This window comes from Phocoena phocoena, chromosome 10 (assembly GCF_963924675.1).
Source record: "Phocoena phocoena chromosome 10, mPhoPho1.1, whole genome shotgun sequence".
Lineage (NCBI taxonomy): Eukaryota > Metazoa > Chordata > Mammalia > Artiodactyla > Phocoenidae > Phocoena > Phocoena phocoena.
Genome location: NC_089228.1, coordinates 73,299,152 through 73,315,195, shown reverse-complemented (window position 1 = coordinate 73,315,195; position 16,044 = coordinate 73,299,152). Strand labels below are relative to the sequence as shown.

At 50.6% G+C, this 16,044-nt stretch overlaps 1 protein-coding gene across 1 annotated transcript; it reads left to right on the top strand.

Annotated features, from left to right (window-relative positions):
* Positions 1-294: 294 nt before the first annotated feature.
* On the top strand, positions 295-15,818 carry MRPS18A (mitochondrial ribosomal protein S18A). Its single transcript, XM_065885753.1, has 6 exons — positions 295-420; positions 7,218-7,249; positions 9,690-9,797; positions 12,200-12,323; positions 12,555-12,624; positions 15,400-15,818. Exons 1-6 carry the CDS (start codon positions 309-311, stop codon positions 15,542-15,544), a joined length of 591 nt encoding a protein of 196 aa, XP_065741825.1. The 5' UTR covers positions 295-308; the 3' UTR covers positions 15,545-15,818.
* Positions 15,819-16,044: the final 226 nt, after the last annotated feature.

Sequence of the window (16,044 nt, the reverse complement as noted above, 5' to 3'; positions counted from 1 at the left end):
TTTAAAGAAATAGGAGCAGTGCATGTGATTTTACCGAAGAAGCCCGCCAGGGAACGAAAGCGACCTTGAGAACTTCGAGGACTGGCAGACAGGAGCTAAAGATCTCCCTAGACTCTCGGAACAAAGCACAGGCTTCACACAACGCCGCACCGTTTTGCTCAAAGCGGGAGAGGTGAGGAAATGGAAGTAACGGACAAGAATAACGCAGCTAGAGGCCCACAGGACGCAAGCTTCCGGCCCACCACTGCGGCTGCGCGCGCGCCGTTCCGGAAGCGGAAGTGCACAAGAGGTCAGCGTTGGTTTTCAAGATGGTGGCCCTCAATGTGCTGGTGTCTGGCTGCGGACGGGTGCTCAGAGGGCTCCTGGCAGGCCAGGCCGCGACCAGCCGGGCCCGGCCTCCAGCTCGCGGGTTCAGGGAAGGTGAGTCCTGGGTCCTGGTGACCTCCCAGGGTTGAAGAGGAGAAGCAAAGGTTGCTTCCTTCTGCCCCCGTGCTCCCCTCCCTCCCTTTCCTTCAGGCGGTTCCGAAACGCCGGAGATGCTTGGGCTCCGAGAGTGCTTGCAGTTCCCTTCCAGACCCTGATGCTGTTACTTTGATCTCCCACCCATCGTGATTGTCCTCACGCGTGGGGACGGGGGAGGGGGATGGAGATCGGAGAGAAAAGCCTACTTAGTTAGCAGGGGCAGAAGAGAAACCTGTCCCAGGGTTCAGGAAAGTTTTTGGTTAGGGTCTGCGTGTTAATTCTCCGTTCCGTATTCGCCGAATCGCCGCCTCTTTCGTTAAAGAATTCCTGCGCCATCGGGGAAGGACATCTGGATAACCTCCCCCGGGCCTCCCTTTCCAGTTTCTCATGTGAAAATGCTGTAATCTGATGGCAGCTTTTTCTGCCTGGGCCGCTAGTCTGAGAAGTGGAAGCTAAGGTGGAAAGACCATTGAACAGTTGAAACAGAGGCATATGCTGGATGGTGGTTTTGCTTTTCATTAATCTTAAGTAGGGAAAAGCAGCCTGATTCTAGTATTGCACCGAGAGCTTACTGAAGGCCAAGTGCTGTACTTCAAGCTGTTAAGGGATTCTGGAGAAAAAAAATATATAACCCTTCTCCTGAGAATTTAGTTTCTAATAAGATGATATGATACACTCCAATAAATGCAAGTTAGGTATTAGGTATTTACATGCGGAAGTACAGGGAGATTAGGTTACCGGCAACAGCAAACCGAATTGGAAGTTTTCATGAAGGGGGTGTGTCTTTAACAGGCTCATAAAAGGATGGAACCTGGCAGAGAGTGAAGAGGTCTATCAGGACATAGTATTTGTGCACTGCTGGAAGCAGGAAAGGATGAGTGATGTGCAATAGAAGTGAAGTGGTTTTGTGTGTGTGTGTTTTTAAGATCTGGTGTAGTATTGACCAGCATATCCTTTAACTAAAGCTGAGAAGAATCCAGAGGAAAATAGTGATCATTTTTGCCAGGGGGACCATAAAAGTCCAAAAAGAAGAGCCTAATGAAGAGAGCATTGGATTCGTCTCAGAAAAGGTGTCTTTTTTTAGCTTTCAAACAGCAATTTCAATAGAGTGGCATACAAGGAACCCAGTTTGGGGAAATGAGAGAGATAGTTCATGAAGAAATGAATAGATGTGTTTGAAAATTTTAGCTATGAAGGGAAGATGGAACGTTTGCTAGAAAGAACAACAAAATCCAGATACTGCCTGGTTAGCATTAGATAAACTAATTCATTGATAAAGAAAGACAACAAAGAGGTGTCTTGGATAAGGTGTTTCATCTGTTCCCATGCTGCAAAATAGGCATACGCCCATAACATTTTTGAGGGCGTCTACCAAGTGTCAAACACTAACGGCTGCAATTTACTTATCCTTTATGAAATCAAAAGTTGAAAACAGTTTTTTGCTATGTCCCCAGAGGATAAGCAAGCGGAAGAGTTTTGATTTTTTACAAAGGAATATTTGAGATTAGAATTTTTCAGTTGGAGAGTTTGTGAAATGCTGGGCTGTGTGATGAGATGGGTGTTTGAAGTCTTCCTTGCCATAAATACCTGCTAACTTCTCTGTGTTACTGTCAGACCTAAAGGCTAAATAATTGAATTTATGTGATCTTACATGAAGGCATTACCATATTTTATATTTTTCTTGAGAACCACCTATCTCCAAAGCCTTTAAATGAAAACAAAAAAACAAAAAAAACTTGATATTCTATCCATTATGTATAAGGCATAAAGAATTACACATAAAGCTAATTTTGACTGGTCCCAGCCGGTATATTTGACACACAAATAATATTGTACACATAGAATTTAAAGTCGTGGAGAGGAAGGTGAGTGTCTTGCTGAAAGTATTCAAGCATTCTACTTTTCAGAGTATCAGATAGTACTTCCTTAATTTTAGTCAGAGTTCATGGGCACTCAGCACCACTCCTCCTGCCTATAGCATCTCTCTGTCTGAAGCAGTGATTCTCAATTGGGGGCAGTTTTGTCCCTCAGGGAACATTTGGCAATGTCCAGAGACATTTCTGGTTGTCACAGCTGGTGTTCGCGGCATGTGGTGGGTAGAAGCCAGGGATGCTGCTAAGCATCTTCCAGTGCACAGGGTAGCCCTCCACAACAAAGAACCACCTGGCCTGAAATACTGATCCTGCTGCTGTTGAGAAAGCCTGGTCTAAAGTTTGACAGAGGGACACACAAAACCAAAAAAGATAATTACAGAAGAAGCAAGACTAAAGGAAGACCAGAAAATGGAAGTTGTGGTTTACTAAGTGCCTGCTGCAAACACTGTGCTAGGTTCCCCACGTACACTTATTCAGTCTTCCCAACAATCCTTAAAGGTGAATATTACAGGCATTTTTACAAATGAGGAAATCCGGTCCAGAGGTGTTGGGTAGCTGCCCAATATCACACAGCTAGTAAGTAGTAGAGTTGGAAGAACAGCCAGCACTTTTCCCTCCAATAACATCACCTTGGTATTCCATTAGCAGGGCTTCTGCATGGTTCCCTCCCTTCCCTGAAAGCTCTTGTCAGTTAACTTGCTGGAGACCATTTAGTTTCATGATTGACACTGTCAGACGTAGCAAAGGTTAGACCTTGTTCCTACCTTGTCACTCTTAGAGCCCTTGTGAAGGAATGCATTTAAAACAAGAAAAATAAACACATATGACTATCTGAATTAACAGTAATGATCTATCAGACCCTCAGAGCAGAGTGTGTTGAAAAGGACTAAGGGCTGAAGGGAACTTTCTTCATCTTTTCCTAAGGGAGCTTTCTGGAGGACTTAGCATTTCAGACAAGGATATGCCTGGCAGGATGGGCATCCTTATAGGTAAAAGTTTTGAGAGAGGAGTGAGCAAATTGGGGCCTTTAAAGAATTCAAAAGACATAGTCCAGGGACTTCCCTGGTGGTGCAGTGGTTAGGACTGTTCCAAGTGCAGGGGGCCCGAGTTCGATCCCTGGCCAGGGAACTAGATCTCACATGCATGCTGCAACCAAGAGTTCACATGCCACAACTAAGGAGCCCACGTGCCACAACTAAGGAGCCCACGTGCCACAACTAAGGAGCCCACGTGCCACAGCTAAGGAGCTGGCGAGCCGCAACTAAGGAGCCCCCCTGCTGCAACTAAGACCCAGTGCAACCAAATAAATATTTTAAAAAAAGACGTAGTCCAGAGTAACCTGCTAGTGGAAGGAGGTTTTTATGTAGCAGTAAGACTCCTCACTTGAAGGATAGTGCAGAGGGACATTCCCTCAGAGGTCCAAGGGAAAAGGAAGGGGTAGGTGATGAGAGAATCAGAAAACTTTAGTGGCAGAATTAAAGATGAACAGAAGGGAGCAGAGCTTGAGCAAGGAAGGAGTTTGAGAAAAGTAGTCAATGGCCATACTTCCCAAACATGCGCTCTACTCCCTGACCCTACATAAGATCGTTGGTGCTGCCGTTTAGCCACCTTGCCATTCGGTTACTCCGTCCCTTCATACTCTACTTGGGGCTTGGTTTCCATGGATCCTTTCCAAGAAGGACTTTGGTCTCTGGGCACTTCCTGCAGCAGTGCCCTCTACTCCTCGTCATTCCGCTCTCCTCACTTCCTCCTTTACTAAACAGCTGGGTCTTTATCCCGCTGCAGTTCACTGTGTCTGTGTTTATGTGGCCATTGAGATCTTTTTGCGTTCACTGCAATCTCACCTCGATGCTGTTTGCTCTAGACACACTTCAGTTATCTTGGACTCCATCCTAGGTGAGTATTTACTGAAGTACTCAAAGGACCTCTTTACGAGGCATGGACTTTGTTAGAGTGAGATTCCCTTGCTTGGTTTAGTTCTCTTTTCTCCTCTAGGGCAAAGGCTGTGTCTCCTAGTAGGCTGGAGCGCTCCACAGTGGGTGGAGCCCGGCTGCACACTCCATGGGTACTCAGCAGATGTGTTGCCTCCTGTGGCACAGATTATTTGAAGTGTATGAGAAGTGCCTATCTTAGAAGATTTTGGCCCGTAATTCTAGTTTAGGAAACTGCTTTGTATCTTTCCTTAGTTTACTTGATACAGCCATATCTCGGAACACAAGAGCAATTCCATCTTTTCCTAAACAAGTTTTCAGTTAGTGACTAACAGTTTTTTAGTCCAGCTTTTCTTAGCCACCCCCACTTCTGTTGAATGGAGAGGAGGCCAGGAACAAATGGATATCAGGTTTGGTTTGGTTTTGACATGTTTTTGTATGCATGCTGAAAAGCAATACTATTTTGATTCCTAACTCCTATTTTCAGAGACTTGAAATCTCCTAGGGCCTCTTCAGGCTTCGGTGGGCCCTCTGCCCCTGCACTGAGACACCGCCCTGACCAATGTCTGTCCTGTATGAGTTCTCCAGTCATTCCTTCTCATTTGACGAATTGTCTCTATTAGATAAGCATCTGCCTATTGTTTTACCCACTGACTTATAGTGAGATGATTCACTGGCTCAGAGTTGCTGTGTGGGGAGCTCATTAACAGTGGAGCTTGCTACGGGCTTTTATCTCTCTTCCAGGGGCCAGTGGAATGACTTCAGGGTTTGGTTCTTTGCCGGGAGTGATGTGTGTTTTGCTAGACTTGTTTACTTGATGGTTAGGACCCAAGTGCCTCCACCTAGAGGGGAAGCATGTTTGTCCGCTTCGTTTCAGGGCACTGTTCACACGCTGACTTGAGTGGTACCAGAGTGGGTCTTTCCTTTTGTTTCCTATCCGGATTCTTAAAAACTCGCCCCCCACCTGTTGTTGCTCAGATTGGGTCACCCTCCGTCCCTCTTCCAACTTGGTTTTTGCAAATTTGCAAAGTTTCCGGGGTGCCTGCTGGGCTAGGGCTGCGTCCTTCTGCCTCCCTACTTTTGTAGCTGACACAGTGCAGTGACCATCTCCCTGCAGCTGTGCTGGCCGCCAGACTGAGTACCAGTTTGAGTCTCACCCACATCCCATTTAGGCTGGTCTCTCTTCGAAACAAGTTGATCTGTGCAGTGACACATTTTCTCTTAGGGAGAGAAACCTAGTTTGTCTTTGAATTGATTAGTATACAGTGTTCTCTGGAGAAAGCCTCAGGGCCTTTCTGGCCATTGTTACTCCTTTGTGTGTGTGGAGTTGAAGTTGAGAGGCTCTCAGGTTGGTTGGTTGAAGTAATGAGTCTTTATGAATGGCCTTGCCCAGAAAACAAACGGGGGACAATTCCAGGCAATCTGTGTCCAGTTTGGTGTCAGTCACAAAGCTCAGTGATCACAGATGCTGCTGTGGGCTTCCGGGTGGGTGGGTTAGAATTGCCTCACTTTTTTTCTTAGACATTTTCGTTCTTTTTACTGTTTATTTTTTATTGCAAAGGCAGTCCATGTTTATTTTAGAAACTTCAGAAAATCACCTCCTCCCATCCCTGAGGGAAAACCAGTATTACCATTTAGGTGCGTAGCTGTAGGGGTGTGTGAGCTTCCTGTAATCCATGTCTAATTGTGTGTACACTTACGGAAGCGTTTCCACGGCAAGGTCCGTAACTTTCATTAGATTCACAAAGTTAACCTTAGGCTCTTTCTAATCTGGCTAGGGCTGAGTAGAACGGATTGTGGTAGCCAAGCTACTGTTAAAATATGGTTTTACTATTTGGGGAGACAGTTTGCAGCCTAGTATGTGCACTCATGTTTTCTGTTACAGTAGTTAGCAGTCAGAAGGGCGTTATGAGAAGTATTTTGCTCCCTAGCCTTTATGGAGCATCTGCGGTATGCCAGTTCCTATGCTAAAAGCCATGGCTTCTTTCTCTAAAGAAACTGGGAGACCAAGGAGAATCTCCAAGAACTTTCTATTTGATTCTGTTTGCCGAATGTGGGTTATTAGCTTGGTTCTTCCTTTGGATATTGTTGAAGTTGTCTTTCTGCATCCTGGTTAAGTAAGAGGAAATATGTACAGCCTGGCTTGCGTGCCTGTGTGCGTGCGGCTTAATTGTCTTGCCCTCGGGTTCTCTTCTGACTGCCTCAGCGAAGAGCTGAGGGAGGCCCTCTCAGTGCGGAACTGCAGCCCTCTCTGCCTGGACCCCATATCTGCAGGCCCCTCATTCCCACCTCTCCCATCACCCCTCTCCGGTGTGGATAACAGAATGCACCCCTGCAGGGAGAGGATTTGACTCGCACAGCTGCCCTTGTACAGCTCATACACAAGGCTCTCAGGATGTTTTAGGAGTGAAGTGGTCTCATTACCTAGCCACCGTGGGACCCCTGGAGCAGTGTTAGCTCAGTGCTGTATCTTAGATTGCAAACTCGTCAAGGTCAGGAACCATATTTGTCTGGGTTCTCCTCATGAAAGAACATATGCGATGGGTATTTTTGAAGGTCTTTTAGCGGCTTCTGCCCACTTCCCACCCCCCACCTTCAACCCTCAACTCTTAGGCCATTGTTGCTAGCCACAGTAGGGCAAGGTCTTGCCAAGTACCTTGGATGGAACCAAGATTAATCTCAGCTTAGAAAGGCAGAAACAGTGTGGAGACCCTTAATCCCAGACAGATGATATGATGTGGGCATCTGGGCTTGCCCCCGCCCATCCTCCAGGGCACAGAGCCTTGGCACTGGGAGGTGAACCCTGCACACTTCCTTTTCCAGGTCAGGGCTGTGGGAGAGTGCAGAGAGAGGGCTCCGTTTTTCTCCATGTGTAAAGTTTGAGCTGTTACTTGAAACTCCCTGTTCCTTATTAAATGGCTGACCTAGTTTTTCCCCTTTATCTCTGTAGTGGTGGAGATCCAAGCAGGGAAGACAACTATAGTAAGTATCGTCGAGTTGGCCACTTCTAACATCTTTAATGCTTAGAGCTGCCTGGCTGCTCCTCTGAGGGAGGGTGGGAGGCCCCAGCTGGACTCCTGGCTTCAGGATCTGCTCCCTCTGTGACCATAAATCCCACAGTCTACTATTTTCAACCTGCGTGTGAGAGTGTGGTTAATCAGGAACAGTTGCTGTGCCTGGACTAAGACATCTGTTACTTGATTAAAGTGGCCCTTTGTATGACAAGAGCTCATAGGTATTTGCTAATATGTTCTTTGGCGGGTGATAAGTCAGTTTTCCAAAGGGGAAAACTAAGGTAATGACAAGACTAGAGAGAGTAGACCCCGGGCGAGGAGCCTGGATCTTTCTTTTCTGCCTAGAATGACTAAGCTACTACTCCTTCAGTGATGTAGTTAGAAGGTGACACTCTCTGGGCCCTGGGCTTATAGCTGGCACCCTGTCTTCTCTGTTGGTGAGAAAGCTAGCACAGTTCTTCACCCACCTACTCCCCGCCTCCCTCACTGGGCCCATCTCACCTCCCTTCCTCTGGGAGTCATGGGGCCTAGATTATCCTATAATCCCTAAAAGACAACGTTGTTTTCACATGGCCTTCCACGCCTCCAAGAAATCCTCAACCACTCCACCGAGTTCCCAGAAGCCTCTGTAGCTTCCATGTCAAGCAGGGATTTAACCCTCTGGCGGCCAGTCAAGACCAGTCCTCCCTAAGGCCTTCTTATCCCCAGGACAAGCCTTAGGGTTCCGTCTTTGGGTCTTCCCCAGAACACGCCCTCAGCCTTTTCACTGCTTAGCCCCAAAACAGTTCTTTCTAGGGGGATCCCATTCCCTTAGGGCACCTTTTTTGGTTCCCTTATCTAAAGCCAAAGCAAGTATTCACCCTTTAAACTCCATGCTGGTGGAGAGAAGCACGTCTGGCTTTTGAGTGTGAAGAGTGTTTTTCCGGTGGGGCATGAATTTGCTATTTGTGGAATGAACACAGACGTATGTGGCCCCATGAGAGCCCTTGGGGGAGGTAACCCAGCCATGCCTGGAGAGGCGCTGCCATGGCTGACTTTGGGTATTACTCTCCAGGGTCTCACTTTCTTCATCAGTAAAATAAGATCATGATTCCGCCCTCACTAGGTTGTGGGGTTAAATGAGATGATACATGTGGACCATTATTAGCACAGAGCCAGGCCTATAGTGGGGAGTCAATAAGTGTTAGCTCTCCCCCACCAGGCCCACCTTGACCCCCTCCCAAGTCCTTCCATGTACCTGCACATTTTCCCTAGTGCACTTTCCCCTTTCTGGCACAGCTGTGGTGGCCTTGGCAGAAGGGTAGTAACAGCACCCTGCACGGCCAAGCCTTGCTTCTGGCCCCCTTTGCCTTCTGCCAGTTCTTCCCTGGGAGACAGTGTTGCTTCCCTCCCAGAGTTTCTCAGACCTGTCCCAACATCACACAATCTGTGGCCTCAATCAGCAAGGCTTTCTAAACTCCCCTTCTTGCAATTGGAGCTGATGCCCAGATCATTGGTTTATTGAGCTTAGTAATTCCAAGGCTGTGTCACAGGATACAGCAGCCATGGAGGAGGTCACTTCACATGTGGCCTCAGCACGGTTTGAAAGGTGGAATCCAAAGTGATAAGAGGAGGAGGGCAGGGGAATGTATCCTCCCCTCTGTGTTTTTAGAGAGAGGGGGGAGGAGGAGAGCGCACACAGTTGTCTGCTTGTATAGGCCTAGACCAGCTTTCTCAGCCTGGCGCTGCTGGCGTTTTAGACTGGCTGGTTCTGTGTTGTGAGTGAGGGCTGTCCTGTGCATGTAGGGTGGTGAGCACCTTCCCTGCTAGAGGCCAGTAGCACTCCATCCCCCGGTGGGGATGATCAGAAATGCCTCAGACATTGTCCAGTGTCCCCTGGACCCTGTTTTTAGGCAACCCTGCCTGGTTGAGAACCACTGGCAAAAACTTACCTCTGTCACATAAAACTGGAAACTGCAATTTCCTCTGAGAAGGACATGCAGGATGGGAGGGTGACTTCCTTTCGACTCCACATCCCTGCACAGTTTGAAACTTTCTACCATGTGCATTTATTACTTTTTCCCAAAGGAGTGAGAGGGAAGCATAATGTTCTGGAGTTTTTGTCTTTTTGAGGAAGGAAAGATAGCATTCAGCTGATAGAGCAAACCCCTCCCTCTTGCCACCAGCATTAAGTTCAGTTTCTACTACCCTTGCAGACCATCAGACCCATCTCTGTGGCTACTCCAAGGTCCATTGTCCAGCAGCTATGGAATCAGCACCACAATTCGGGCGGAGAGACCCGTTAGCTACTTGCCTGAGGCCCCCAGAGATGAAGTCTCACCAGCACTCCTACCACTCGGGGGGTTGTTTGAGGATGAGAGGCTCTGCACAGCCCTCTCCCTCACAGGCTCTCTTTCTCTGCCTTCTAGATTGAAGGCCGAATCACAGGGACTCCCAAGGAAAGTCCAAATCCCCCCAACCCCTCCGGCCAGTGCCCCATCTGCCGCTGGAACCTGAAACACAAGTATAACTACGAGGTGAGTCTGGGCACAGACACACGTGTCTGCGCGTCTTGGAGCTCATGTTCCCTGTGGGCTTAAGCAGCATCTCATGGAACCACCAAGACAGAAGCATTTTGTCCAGTTTTAAAAATGCTCAGGCTCCACCTCCAGATGATTCTGTTGGCCTGGGGTGGAGCCCAGCCGTCATTATATTTTAAAGCTCCCCAGATGATTCTAATGTGCAGCGAGGGTGGAGAGTCGCTGACTTAGTTCATGGTCTGGTTGCGGTCGATTCAGACCACCAGGGCCCTGGAGCCCAGTCTCGTAGGGCTATGTTCCCAGGGGGGTGGAATCAAAATCTGAGCTTGGCTTTCCTCCTTTTATAATGAGGACATCTCTGGAGAGTCCTTACTGTGATCTGGGGATACATCATTCTCTTTCCATATTGGAGCTACAGAGACCCCTGTTTGCTGTAGGTCTCCTAGAGCTATTGTTTCACAGAGAGATGACAAGAGTGAACAACAATAGGTGAGTTGCACGGGGTGCTGCTCTGTGTGTAAGCACCTATGGGGCATAATTCACTTAGTTTTCACAATATCCCTGTGAAGTAGGTACTATTTTCATCCTTGTTTTACAGATGAGGAAATTTGAGGCATGAACTTGTTAATGAACAAGTTAATGAACTTGCCTCAGATCACCCACCCAGCTAGTAAGTATCAGAGCTGGGATGCACACTCTGGGGCTACAAAACCCAGGCAGAGCCTACGATCCCAGCTACTACTCTGTATCATGTCTAGAGATGGGGCGGGCCTGGGGGAAAGGACGCAGCCCTGGAGAAATCCATACTTGTCCTTTAGCATTCTATTGGTGACATTAAGCAACCCTGTTTTTAGGTTTCAGGTGATTCGGACTCTGGGCCAGTTTGACCTGCAGGTTGTCCCTATGCCCCTCTGTGGAATGGGATGACTAAGGGCAGAGATCCCGGTCAGGTGGTCAGAGCAGGAGAGGCCACATGTCCACGGGATCTGAACAGAATGACCCAACTAATCTCCTGGGCTGGGAGCCTTGGCTTCAGGCTACCCCGGGGTGGGGGTGGGGGTATTCTTTTGACCTGTCCCGGCCCTTCCGCTGATGGCCACCTGGAGTAACAGGGAACTTGCAGGCCATGGGGCACTGCTCTCAGCTTCTTGTGACATGGAAGTTAGTGGGGTCCTGGCCATACTTAGAATCCCAGCTGTGAGTAGAGAGGTGAACCCTACACCTGCCTGATCACCGTGGGGCACTCTTCCTACGAGCCATTTTCAGGAAATGGACTTGGCTCTGTTTATCAAGCAGAAGAAATCCAGTCCCCTCCAAGGTAAAGGCTGAAGAAGTTGTTTTCCTTTTACCCCTTTCCACTCAGGGCACTGCCACAGCTTTGTGCCACAGCTGCACAAAGCTGTCAGCCTTCTTGGCAGCCTGCAGTGGGGGCACTGGGGCTGTGAGACCAGTGTATTATCCCTGGATAATCCAATCCAAGTTCTTTTCATCAGATTCTGGAGATTACAGGGGTGGCATTTGGGGGCCTGGGTCCCCCGGGAGCTTTCCAGTGATTAAAACAAACCTGCCGCTATACAGCGAGGTACCTGCCAGGGCAGCGAGTCAGTTTGAGGACCAGGACCATGGAGACAGGCATGCCAGGCCCCTCCGGGTCAGGTGGGCGACTTTCCTTTAACCCTCTCAGCCATGCTGTGAGAGTTGGGAGGGGACGTGGTCTCTCTTGATTCTGATTCTTAATTCTTGACTCTCTCCTTGACTCATCCAAAGCAGTCTGATGGTTCAAAGGAAGCCCAAGAATCCATTTACATCTGGTCACAGGGGGCTTAGAAGATGTGGGATTTAACCTTGCAACCTGGCCCCATCCTCAGCTCGTTGCTGCCTGGGGCTTCAGAGGGCATGGCACAAGGTTGAGGGGCTCTCTGTGGGTCTTCTGGGCTGTGGCATGTAGACTCTGGGGGCGGAAATGGTACAGGTTTTCCCTGTTGTGCAGAAGTACATGACATACCCCCTACCCCACCCAAGGAGGAGAACACACCTTTCATCACCAGGAAAGATACCGTGGATGCATGAAAGCTTGTTAACCTTCTTGAAGAGTTCCTGTTCTCTAACCTAGTCTATCGGAAGATTTATCTCATGGAGGAGCTGAGAGGACTCTTGGGGTTGGTAATGGGGTCAGGAAATCTTGCTAAGTTGGGATTGAACCTTTGTTAGGGTGGAGATAGTAGGCCCGCGTGCAGAGCTCTGTGGGGAGGGAGTGGCCTCAGGTCTGTTCCGGGGGAGCCTCAGCCTCTGGCAGTGCCAGGGTACAGCAGCCTCCCCTGGAGGCCACTCAGCCCTGGCTCCCCAGCAGCAAGTGCCTGTCCAGAGCACCCTCATCTCCTGTTTTCCGTTTCCACTAGGATGTTCTGCTGCTCAGTCAGTTCATCCGGCCACACGGGGGCATGCTGCCCCGAACGGTCACGGGCCTGTGCCAGGAAGAGCACCGCAAGATTGAGGAGTGTGTGAAGATGGCCCACCGAGCAGGTAGAAAGCACCTTGGGCTAAGGGGGGCAGAAGCGGGCTGTGGGCACCATTTCCACCCTCCAGCTGCCCCATGTTCCAGCCCCTCCTGAAAAGGCAATGGGTATTCAGAGGCTTCATTATACTTACCCCCTAGTGCCAACCTCCCACCCCCTTGGGCTTTCCCTCCAGCCCCCAAGAGCTACACAGGGAGCTGCAGAGACCATCCCCTTAAATGCTTTTCTCTCCACTCAGGTCTGCTCCCAAATCACAGGCCTAAGCTTCCAGAAGGATTTGTTCCACAGAGCAAACCCCGACTCAACAGGTAAGCAGGTAACCTGGGCTGGGGAGGCTCTCTCCTGGAGCTCGTTCCACAGTTCAGGAAAGCTGGAGCATTCCATCCCTTCCAGCCTAAGCACCCACCCCATCAGTCCGACCACTGTGTACGCTTCTGTTACCCTCCCCTGCCGGCCTCAGCCTCTTTCCTTGTCCTTCCCCAGTAGGGCACTTAGCACAGGGGTAAGAAGGTCGTTCGTTGGGCATTAGAATGTGCTAATCTTCTGTTTATGACATCATACTGAGTTGCTATGGGAATGTCAGAGCACTTCTGCAAACTTTCAGTAATAGCACTGGGGTTATTAAAGGGCAAAATGAGGCCTTAGAAATAGAAATGGGAAGGCTGTCTGGGGCAGGGCCACTGTACATAGCTGCGCAAATCGTACACTGCAAAACTTTAAGGCAGCATCCAGGTAGACTAGATTGTGAATGGTGCTCCCTAGAGTTGTGCAGTTAACGACCTGCACAGCTGCACATGGTATCCCATGAGGTCCTGAGGTTTTATAGAGGAGGAGAGGAAGTCCCCTAGGTCCTAGAATCAGTCAGTCTGCCTTCCAGCCTAAGCAGGGTGGCCCCCTCTGGTGTAGAAATAGATTCCTGTCTAACACTTAAACAGCTGTCTCTGACATTACCACACTCACATACTCCTAGAACTATAATACCCCCTTGTTGAGAGTAGATCCAGGTTTGTAAAATCGATGTTGGTATTTCTTCTTGTTCTCCCGTATCGTATCAATAAACCCCCTGCCTTCAGCCTGTCCCGCTGCCACTGGAATTGCACTCTGTGGTTAAAGCAAAGCAAGATACCCCACCCCCAGCAAATCTCCTAGGCTGATCCCCAACAGAACCCAGGCATGGAGGATGAGAGGCCAGGCAGATACTAGCCATGGATTGCTGGGCTGGGGGTGCAGGGCCAGAGCTGGGTCTTCACTGACGCCTCGCCAACACCCTGGCCCCTTGCCCATCTCCACCTGCACCTCCCACACTGCTAGCTGGGCCATCCGCCAGCAGCCCCGGAGGAACGGGACATATTAACCTCTTCCTGTCTTTCCCAAATGTGCTGTGGACCTTTTGGGGGTTGAGCCTACCCCTACCCTGACTCGTTAAGAGACAAGCAGCAGGCCTAAGGACACAATCCATCCTTCCCTCAGGCCTTTGAAGCAAAGCCAGGCTCCCTCCCATATATCCGGTGTCCTTTAACGTGACACCGGATTGATGATGCGTGGGGGCTCTTGGGTTGCAAAGGCCACCCTGGGGAGGAGAGGGAGTCCTGGCTACATGGGAGGCTGTTTCCTTACAAGGGACTTTATGATTCCATCCAGAGGTCCTTGAGCTGCCATGCACCGGCCGGGCCCCGGGGAGCCATGCGTCCTCCTTCCCCACTCCTTCAGGAGAGGTAGGAGGAAGGAGCCTTGGTTCTTCTTAGAGCTGGAGTGTTCCCAGAGAGCCGTCCGGAGGCCCTCAGCCCCCTCCCCTGCCAGCTGGCTGCTCCTTGTGGCACAGGCATCAGGCCCAGGGCCAGCTGAATCCCAGCTTCCCTGGGGTCTCTCCAGGGTGGGAGGGGCAGGGAGCCTTTAGGGCAGCAACTGTGGAGAGCCTGGTGAGCCTTGGGATCTGGGGTCTTCAAACCCAAGGAGCAACCCTTTGGGGGAGGCTGCTCCCACACCCCACCTCTTCACCCACCCTTCTGAAGCCTGGGAAATGCCAGCACAGGAGCCTGCCAGGTCCCAGCACCACCAAAGGCATCCCTGGGGCCAGCCTACTGCACAGAGGCCTCCCTGCTGGGGCACTGACAGCCACAGTGGACATGGGGAAGCCCTCTCCTGCTGGCCCACCTCGCACGTGGCATGGAGGCCAATACCACGCACAGCTTTTACTTCCTCTCAAAGCTCAGAGCAGAAGACACAGGTCCAGGGGAGCTCAGTTGAAATGTATAAATCAGCAGTCATTTTTTCACTCTTAGCTAAAAATTTTCAGCCATGGTTATTAATTTTTTTAATTAAAACCTCTCATTTGAGGGTCTCTAGAGGCGGCTGGGTTGAGCCCTAACCTAGTGTGGAAGCAGGGGAGGATCCTGGCCTTTGCCATGGCTGAGCTTTCAGGACGAAGGGTGGGCCTCTCTGGACAGGATTCAAGTTTCGTTCTGGACGGAGTAAACCCCAGTCCCAGCCGGCATGAGCCACTTTTCCGGGAACTATCAGGGCCCTGCTGCCTGCCATCCCCAAAGGAGGCAAAAGGACTATGGGTGGCAGCCATCTTTCCCCACCCCACCCCCTCCTACTTACAAGAACCTTCCTGGCCCCCATCATGGGTTGGGTGAGGGGCAGGGATCCTCTACGAGTTATGGCTGCCTAGGCTTGTTCCCTGAAGGCTGGGGTGGCAGAGTGAGCCAAGTGGGGGAGAGGGAAGGATTCCTCCAGGCCCTACATCAGCCTCTCCTCTCCCCGTGACTGGGCCACAGAGGAATGATCTGCTCTCTGAGCAGCCTCTTCCTTCACCTCCTCCCCCAGCAAATACACACAAACACTGACGACTCATAAAGATCCAGGAAGCGTGTGGCCTTGTACTGCCTGACCCTGGCCACACACACCTGCGGCAGCAGGAGCCCAGCCCATCTGTTTACAGCATATTCAGCAGTTGCTCCCAGGAAAAGCCCTTCTCAAGAAAGGAAAACTGCTGAAAGGGTTTGGTTGGCCAAGCACGGCTTGGGCCTGAGGAGGCCATGCCCACAGTCCCACAGCCACCTCTCGTCCTCGCTCCACAGGTACCTCACCCGCTGGTCTCCCCGCTCCGTCAAGCCCATCTACAACAAAGGCCACCGCTGGAACAAGGTGCGCATGGCCGTGGGGTCCCCCCTCCTGAAGGACAACGTCTCCTACGCGAGCAGGCCTTTGGTGCTGTATCACTGACTGAGAGCACAGCCTCCCGAGAGCCGGCCGTGAGCTCATCCTGCACTCCCACCCCATCCCACCAGGGTGGCCCGGCTCCTCCAACGTGGATGGCACGAGGGCTAGCAGGTCCAACACCAGTGCCCTGGGCCTGCTCTGCAACAGAGCTGGGCGCTGGGTGCAGGTGGGGCAGTCGAGTCCCCAGGCAGCTGCTGTGGTCTCGTGACTGGCCTGGGCTCATTGCTGGTGGACAGGAGCTTTGCCCATAGGAATGTTATAAACCAGGCCTGTACTCACCCACTGGGTGTGCGCCCACTGCTTGGGAAGTGCGGGGGGCTCAACCCGTTTCCGGCCAGTTACTGAGCATTGAGTCACCGATCTCTTGTGATGGGCCACGTGAATGCAACAGGGGAGTTCACAGGCCAAACAGGTTCCCTTCCTCTCTATTGACAGCTGTTAGCTTTTTGGCCAGGGGGGCTGCAAGGAGGAGGTAAGTTAGGCTGCCTGGCCCATGTGCAGCT

Coding starts and splice junctions, on each gene's coding strand:
- MRPS18A (XM_065885753.1), top strand. CDS start 309: ATGGTGGCCCTCAATGTGCTGGTGTCTGGCTGCGGACGGGTGCTCAGA. Junction 9,798..12,199: donor AACACAAGTATAACTACGAG/GTGAGTCTGGGC, acceptor CGTTTCCACTAG/GATGTTCTGCTGCTCAGTCA. Junction 12,324..12,554: donor GAAGATGGCCCACCGAGCAG/GTAGAAAGCACC, acceptor CTCTCCACTCAG/GTCTGCTCCCAAATCACAGG.